Raw genomic sequence first — 8,420 nt, 5'->3', positions numbered from 1 at the left:
GACAGGATCCCGGGCCCCCATGCCACCCTCGCGGAGAGGCGGGCTCCGCGCTTGGGGGAAGACTCGGTGACTCCTGCAGTTTGTTTTTGTTGTTGTTACCGAGGATCGAACTCAGGACCTTGAGTTTGAAGGGCAGGCGGCGGAACCACTGAGCTAAATTCCCGGCTCCTGCAGTTTTATTATCATCATTCTCTGTTGGTTTCCAAACTTCAGTAGAGGATAATAGGCACAGAGAGCGAAACTGCTGTGAGCGCACAGCTCAGTACAGCCCGCAAGACTCATTTCTACAAGACAAGCAGCACCCGGTTCCGGCCCCTGGCCCCCCTGAGCCCCCAGCCTCACTCCAAGGTGCCCACCCCTGCCCTGTCCTGGCGGTTCTGTCACATTTTGCACTTTATGTGAGTGGGATGGACCACAGTTCACAGCATGTCCTGGGAAGAAAACCCTTAACGACAGAAGGGAAGGTGGCCAAGACCCCCAAGGGACTCGAGGGTGGACCTACCTGTAGGCCCCGCCCACCCTGCACATGGGTGCCAGAGGCTCCCTGAAGACCAGACCCAAGTATAGAGGACCCAGTTCCAAAGGCTGGAGCAGGGCCCTTGGGGGGATCCCTGACCCGGGCTGGGCCCTGGGACTGCCAGGTGACCAGAACCCTGACCTGGTCCCCAGGACTTGGCAGAGAGAACTCGGCTGGGTGCCAGGACTTCTGCTTCCCTAGGGTCACTCTGCAAACATACATCAAGGGGCTGGGAAGACTCCCAAAGGTCAAGCCTGGGGCTGGAGGGGACCCGGGGTTAGGCACATATGCACTGCAGTGAGGAGGGGGCTGTGTTCGGGCCACATCTGGACCAAGGGCCAGCATGGGTGTCCTGAAGTTTCCAGGCTGGCAGAGAGCCACTCCTGGTGTCTCTCTGCCTGCTTCTGGGGCAGGGTCCTGTAGTAGGAGGCTGGACGTTCGCAGAATGTGGCGGTAGCTGGTGCAAAGGAGAATGGGCATCAGGGTTGCACCAGTCGCAACTCTGGTGCCTCCTCTGCTATGTGGGTTCCACAGGGACCTGGAGCCCAAGGCCAGCTTTTGGGGAGCTCTCCATGCACCCTGTCTGGAAGCATCTCTTGGCTCTAGTGAGGTTACAGGACCCTGAGTTCTCCAAACTTGGGCTGGGGTTGGGAACAAGAGTCCTTTGCCCCCAATCCTTGGACTTTTGCCTCATGTCCTGCAGGCTCTGGGTTATTCCTCTAGTTCCAGGGTCTGCCTGCCTCAGCAGCCTGCTACATTCTGCCACATCTGCTCCAGGCTATGGTCACCATAAGCTAGACTGCCCGAGGAAGCCACGGAGCTGCAGCCGTGACTCCAGAGTTCTTTGCGGTGCTGTGTGTGGCCCTGCAGTCTGCCTGTTTGAACCCTGGCTCTCCCCTTGACCTTAGAGTGGCTGAGGAGCTCAACTGCAAACTGGACCTGTGCTCTGGTTGCTAAGCCCTGGCTCCCCTCAGGGAGGTCTCTCCAAGCTCAGATCCAAGGCTGGGACACCCTGGATCTACAATGAATCAGGCTGCCAGGTGTAGGGGTGCACGCCTATAATCTCAGCACTCAGGAGGTTGAGGCAGGAAGATCACAAGTTCAAAGTCAGCCTAAACTAAAGCTAGCCTAAACCCTGTCTCAAAAATCCAAAATAAAATCAGTCAGGTCCCTGGCAGTTCAAGCAGCCTGGAGAGGGGCCTGGGACTGCGGCGTCAAGCTGGGGACATGAGCCAGCCATGAGCTCCTTTCTCAGTTATGTGTCCCACACACAGGTCTCACAGAAAGGAGGGTGGGCCTGGTGAGGGGGACATAGCCTTCCTGGGGTTGTCAGGCCCTGAACATAGCTGATTGGGCCTAGCTCGTCCAATCAGGTTTGCTGAGAGTTTGAATGGCAGCTGGCAACTCCCATGGGCCCAAGGTCATGAGGTCGGTCTGGGTGATGGGAGGCCTTGAGATTTTGGGGGAGCAGGGACAAGGGGATGTGCAGAAGCAGCCAGTCAGTGGAAAGGACCCTGGAGCCAAGAAGGAGGAGGTGGCTGCAGGATCACTCCCAGGGCTGCCCTTGGTCTTTCTGGCCCCATCCACCTCTCTTGTCTGCTCTCCACGTTAGCCAGGTTGCAGACAGACCTGGCACCCTGGACTTGCCCTCCTTCTACCCCCACCCCAGGGCCAGGGCTCTCCCTGCCTGGCAGTGAAACAGCCTAGCTAGCCTCCTGGCCCCTCCAGCTCCCAGGCCCCTGGGCCGGGCAGACAAGCCACTTGCCAGCCACCCCCCGTCTTTGTCACAGGACTTTGGCTTCTCCCCCAGCATGATCTCTACCAGAACCAGGCAGAAGCCAGCCGGCAGACATATTTTGTTTGGCTGAGCCCAGTGTTTCAAAAGAATTTGAACTGTTGCCAACTTTGAAAATCAGGAGATTTTACATAAAAATCCAAATTTTTGGCTTCTCTTGATAAACGAGGAGACTGGTGGACTAGCCCGTGTTCTTTTTTATTTTTTTCTTTTGGTATCGGGGATCGAACTCTGGTTCCTTGCACTTGTGAGGAAGGGGGCAGAACCACTGAGCTAAATCCCTGGCCCCTGGACGTGTGTTCTTTAAGGCTCCAGTCTCAGAGTTCTGTCTGGACTCTGCCTCCCTCCAGCACAGCCCCCACCGCGCCCTATAGCCTCCTACTGCCCCTCACTGAGTCCTGCCCGCCCTCCCTGGCCTGGTCCTCCACCCTCCCCACAGCAACCTGCAGATGTCTTGCTGTCTTTGGAGAGGCCCACGGCTAAGGCCTCTTCCTCCTAAAAGACTTCCTGCACCACACACATCCAGATTCCAGGTAAACATCCCTGCGTGACTCTGCCGTTCCAGGACGGGCCTTAGACCCGTAGTCACACCCGCCTCCCACCTCCCATAATCCCCTGCGGCTTCGGGAAGAGCTGACAGCAACCAGAGCTCTGCTGCTGAGCACCTTGGGGGTCTGCTTCCCAATGCAACTTATCCCACCGTCCTCCCAGGACATTGCCTGAGCCAGGCAGGGACCCCTGGCCACTACCACAGGGCCTGTCCATGGGTAGACTTGGTGCAGGAGAAAGAAGGTAAAGTTAGGTTCTCACTGATGGTTGTCTTTTGTGGATTCTTTGTTCTTTTGTTTGTTTTTTAGATTATGTGTCTGTGTGTGTACCAGGGATCAAACTCCGGTGCTTGCGCTTGCAAGGCAGGCGGCGGAACCACTGAGCTACATCCCCAGCTTCTGTTTTGTTTTGAGATACAGAAGATTGAGCCCAGGGCCTTCACACTAGGATACATCACCAGCTCTTTTTATTTATTTATTTTTGATATTGAGAATTGAACTCAGGACCTGTGCTTGCAAGGTAGGCAGAGGGCCACTGAGCTAAATCCCTGGCCCCCTTTCTATTTTTCAAGACAGAATCTTGTTAACCTGCTCAGGCTGGGCTCAAACTTCCCATTCCTTTGCCTCAGCCTGCCAGATGGGTTTTTTTGGGGGGGTGGTTTGGTACTGTAGATCGAACTCGGGACTTTGCACTTGTGAGGCAGGAGAAGGAACCACTGAGCTAAATCCCCAGCTGGATGATTTTTAAAACACTGATTACATGTTGGAATGGAAATGTGTGGGTGGAATCTCTTGGGCTAAATAAAGTACATTATTGCCAGGTGTGGTGGCGCACACCTATGATCCCAGCACTCAGGAGACTGAGGCAGGAGGATCACCCTGAGTTCAAAGCCAGCCCAGGCTACATAGTGAGACCCTGTCTCAAAAAACAAAACAAAACAAACTGTACGTTTTAAAACTTCATTCCACCTGTCTGATTTTAGTCTTTTCTCTAGAAAAGTTAAAGTAACAAAAGATCTATTGGACAGAACTGTTGTAAACAAATGAGGGAGATATAACTATTGTCCCCATTTTACAGGTGAGGAAACTGAGGCTCAGAGAATAGAGGGAATTTCCTAAGGTCATAGATCATGAGGAGGCTGGACTGGAGCCCAGGACCCTAAGACTTGAAGGCTGTGCCCCTAACCACCAGGTTACAGTGCCTGGCACAGTTAGATATTAGGCAGACATGAATGACCCCCCCATGAACCCTCCCACCCCAAGAGGTCACAGCCTCCTGGAGACTGCCCCTCCTAGGAAAGATCTATGGCCTTGAGTGCCCCTTCCCATAAGAGCCCACCCCTTCGGGGAGCCTGGGTCCACCTGGGCAACTGCCCCAGGCTCTGCTGGGCTGGACCCCCTCATCCCGGGATGGCAAGATTCAACTCAGACTTTGCCCAAAGCAGGAGGGGTGGGTCGGGCACATGGCTGCAGTCCTGGACATTTGCAACTCCCTGCCCTGGACACTGGTCAGGACCTCTCAGGATGCCGAGAAGAAATGACCCTGATCCTCCTCCCCCGGGGTCCTGGGGCATCTTGACTCTTGCCTGAGGCCCAGCACCATCAGGGGCCCTGTCACAGGGGTGGGGATCGTGACCACTGCCTGCCCCACGCCCACTGGGCGGACACCCTCAGAATTCCTTCCCAGGGCCAGAGAAACTGTCCACACAGTTTCTGCTCACAGGCCTGGGGCCAGGCAGCTACTTCCTCTGGCTGAGGCTGCCGCGGGTATCTGCCCATCTGTCCATCTGCCCGCCATGTCTTCCTCTCAAGTGCCCTGGAGGAACCGAGAGTTGCCAAGGGAGGAGCCGAAGCCAGGCTGCCGAAATAAGTTTGCAGTACCAACTCCAGACAATCACTCTGCGTGTGGCAGCCCCACCTCCATCCTGAGGCTGGGCCAGCGCAGCCCAGCACCTACTGGCATGGAGCAGGCCAGGGCCCAGCTGGTGGCCAGGACTGAGCCCACCCTCCGCCACCTCAGCTCATCCCAGATCTGCTCATGCGCTGCCACCCAGTGGCTGTGTGAGTGCCAGGGCCTCCCACCAGTCTAGGGGAGCACAGGGCTGGGCATGTGTCGGCAGGCAGGGGGTCTGGGGGCCACCACTGGTGACCTGACCAAGCCAAACCAGAATAGAGGGGCACCAAGACGGCCCTGCCTCAGAGGGAAGCTGTGAAGGTTCCAGGGTACATGTGATGGAGGGACCCCGAGTAGCGGGGGCGGTCCATGTGAACCTACAGAGGCCGGAGGAATGGGGCTTCACAGAGGTACTGGGCATGATTGAAAAATATGGAGAATGGGCCGGGGATTTAGCTCAGTGGTTCCACTGCCTGCCTCATAAGCACAAGGTCCCAAGTTCAATCCCAGGTACAAAAAAAAAAAAAAATATGGAGAATGTTCAATGTGATTTTAAAAATATATTACAGGAAAAACACATTGATGTTCTCCCTTCAAACTCCTCTGCCTCACTTCAAATACAATATCTATGGTTCTTGCCACTTTGTGAAGCAGGTCTGGAAGTTCTCTTTCTTGAGTGTGTTTAGATGCACTGTTCTGGCTGCCTTAGTGTCTCTTTCTCTTTTTTTTTTCCCTGGAGGCAGTGAACTCACTTTGTAGCCCAGGCAGTGATCCTCCTGCCTCAGCCTCCAGAGTGCTGGGATTACAGGCATGCGCCAGCGCGCCTGGCTGCCCCGATGTCTTGAATCCATTCAAAAGCTTTACCCTTCATGGTCATTTTGACTTTGAGAAAGAGCCAGAAATTGCACGGTGCAGACCCGGCGTCATGCTTTTACCAGCCAACCTCTCCACTGGGTGACTCCCAACAGCAGCATTCACTGTGCTTCTCATCACACTATGTAAAGACACTCAGGAAAGAGGACTCCAGAGCTGCTTCAGAAAGGGGCCAGGATGACAGAATAAGTGCACTCAAAGCCAGAGGAGTATTTTGAGGTGCAATGTGCCTTTTACTGTAATAAAATTTTTCATTTAGTTTTTATTTAATTTGAAAAGTGTTAGCAGTACCCATTCGCGGTACATAACGATTATGTTTGCCGCGTACACAGCATGTTTTAATTCTTTTACTTTCCCCAAATATATATATTTTTTGGGGGAGGGATACTGGGGATCAAACTCAGGACCTTGTGCTTGTGAGGCAGGCAGCGGAACCATTGAACTAAATCCATGCCCCCCACCCAAATGTTTTTTAATTTAAGCGTCCTCCATGTGCCCTGATCACACTGCAGAGCTCCAAGGATCGGGGCAGACAGTGATCAGCAAGGCCTGAGGAGGATGAGCTCAGAGAACTGCAGCCCCCACAGGCCTAGGGGAGTAGCTGTCTGGTGTGCCGGGGTGGGGCTGGCTCCTCTTGGCTGCCCTGGCTCCTAGCAGGGTCAGATGACTCGGCACATGTGCGGCCTCCATGCCCACAGGCAGACAGGACTCTCCTACATGTTCCCTGGCCGAGGAGGACTGACCGGAGCTCTGTCCTCCACCAGGCACCCCACTGACTGCCTCTGCCCTGTCCACGCCCTGGGCTGCCTGAGTTCTGGGCAGGGAAGCCACCTTCTCGCACAGCCCTGCCCTGCAGCCTCCTGCCCACACCTCAGTGCCTGGTGCTCTGGGGCCCAGATGGGCACTGGGCCAATCCCACCAATCCAAGCAGCCACCCCCCCACTAGGCCACTAAGCCAGGTGCTGATAAAACGAGCACAGGGACGTTGGTCATCCGTGTCCCCAGGGCCACCCCCCCACCGCAAGAGCTGCGGTGCCATCTCCCTTCAGGACCTCTACCCATGCAGTGTGGGGCTCCCTCCCACTTCCCTCGGGACCCAGGCCTAACTGTGCTGGTAGCTGGTGTCTTCACTCTGCTGGGACCCTGTAGGGCCGACTCAGTTTCCTTGGCTGTACCAAAGGGCCCCAGAGCTAAGATGGCATTGGTAACTGTCAAGGCAGCACAAGCAGGGCTTCCTCTGTGCCATAGAGAGCCCCAGGGAGCATAGAACCCTCATGCCAACACAGAGACTTCATTATCAGGGCTGGGGATGTAGCTCAGTGGTGCCACCCCCTGTCTTGCAAGTGCAAGGTCCTGAGTTCAATCCCCAGTACTGAAGGAAAAAAATAGATTTCATTATCCTCCTCCTGAATGTCCAGGACACTCCTGGGCTGGAGTGTTACAGAGGTGCTGGCCTTGCAGTTCCTCGTGGCCTTGTTTTGCTTTTATTTTTCAATACTGGGGATTAAACCCAGAGCCTTCGCACTGAGCTGCGTCCCATCTCCTTTTTTTTTTGAGATGGGGTCTCACAGTGTAGCCCAGGGTGGCCTCAAACTCGCAACGATCCTCCAGCCTCAGCCTCCTATGTGCTGGGATTACAGGTGTGTGCCACACCTGGCTTCCTTTCATTTTTATCATTGCTTTTTTTTTTTCAAAATACAGTGCTGGGGGTGAATCCCAAGTCCTCACATATGCTAGGCAAAAGCACCACCGCCCCAGGTTCTATTCTGAGACAGAGTCTTGCCAATTTGCTAAGTTGCCCAGACTGGGCTCAAACTTTCCATCCTCCTGCCTCAGACTCCCAGAGGACTGGGGTGACAGATGTGGGCCATCATGCCCAACTCTCCTGACTCTTGAGAGGCTGAATCTCACAATGCCTCAGCTGAAACATGGGAATAAGTGGGGAAGCAACCCCCATCCAGAGCTGGGACAGAAACACTCTGCAAGGGCCCAGCCCACAACACAGCCCCAAGGGGACACTGAGGCCTGGAGCCCAGGGCTGCCCTGGCCATTGCTGGCCATGAGCTGCAGGTCCAGACCCGTGCAGGGCCGCGTGCCTAGCGTGGTCCCCATGCTCTGGCCCTCCCCTCTAGTGGGGCTCTGGAGGGCTCTGTCCCCTGCAGCTGCAGGCGTTGTCCCCCTGGGGCCACAGGCCACACCTACCCCTGAGGTCCTCAGTGATGTCCAGGCTGGAGCTCCAAGAGAAGCGCTCCACAGCCCCTAGCCCCAGCTCAGCCAGGTTCCCAGGCAGCGCCTCCAGCTCGTAGGCACCTCGCCTCCTCCAGTGCAGGAACATGCCGGGGCCTGGGGGGGGCCTCTGAGGCTGGTGGCCCCAGGGACCTGGGTCCCCGAGGCCTGAATGCAGCCGGGGTATAAGGGGCTACAGGGATTGCAGGCCGACAAAGCGGCCTCCCAGAGAGGGGAGCATTCTGGGAGCGGCTGGGGGCCTCAGAGCTGACCAATGGCCAGGGCCCCAGCCCCACACAAAGCGCCTTTCTTCCCCTCCTACAGACATTTTACAAATTTCGCCTTCCTGAAGCCCCCGCCGAGGAGATGGGCAGGCCGTCTGGGGACTGCAGAGGCCTGGGAAAGAGCACAATTGTTTCTCGGTGGCTTTGCAAAGATAAGTTTTCAGAGGACAAAAATGTGCTGTCCCAGGAGCGATTCTGGCTCCCAGCTGATCTCTGACCCCACCCCACCCTGTGGCCCCCACAATACTCAGTGGGAATGGGAGTACCCGGGGGGGGGGGACCC

The 8,420-nt window shown here is 55.9% G+C and overlaps 1 protein-coding gene across 2 annotated transcripts in view; it reads right to left on the bottom strand.

The window, feature by feature from the left end:
* The window catches only part of Plekhg5 (pleckstrin homology and RhoGEF domain containing G5), a 26,368-nt gene extending 18,293 nt beyond the window's left edge, over positions 1-8,075 (bottom strand). For both annotated transcript variants that reach the window (XM_033767600.1, XM_010627861.3), the window contains exon 1: positions 7,830-8,075. In XM_033767600.1, the coding sequence (XP_033623491.1) occupies positions 7,830-7,962 (133 nt within the window). In that variant the 5' untranslated portion in view covers positions 7,963-8,075. The remainder of the gene's footprint in view (positions 1-7,829) is intronic.
* Between the last annotated feature and the right edge of the window lie 345 nt (positions 8,076-8,420).

This window comes from Fukomys damarensis, unplaced genomic scaffold (genome assembly GCF_012274545.1).
Source record: "Fukomys damarensis isolate Sample0158 unplaced genomic scaffold, DMR_v1.0_HiC HiC_scaffold_23, whole genome shotgun sequence".
NCBI classification, from domain to species: domain Eukaryota; kingdom Metazoa; phylum Chordata; class Mammalia; order Rodentia; family Bathyergidae; genus Fukomys; species Fukomys damarensis.
This window is presented reverse-complemented; position numbering and strand designations above follow the sequence as displayed.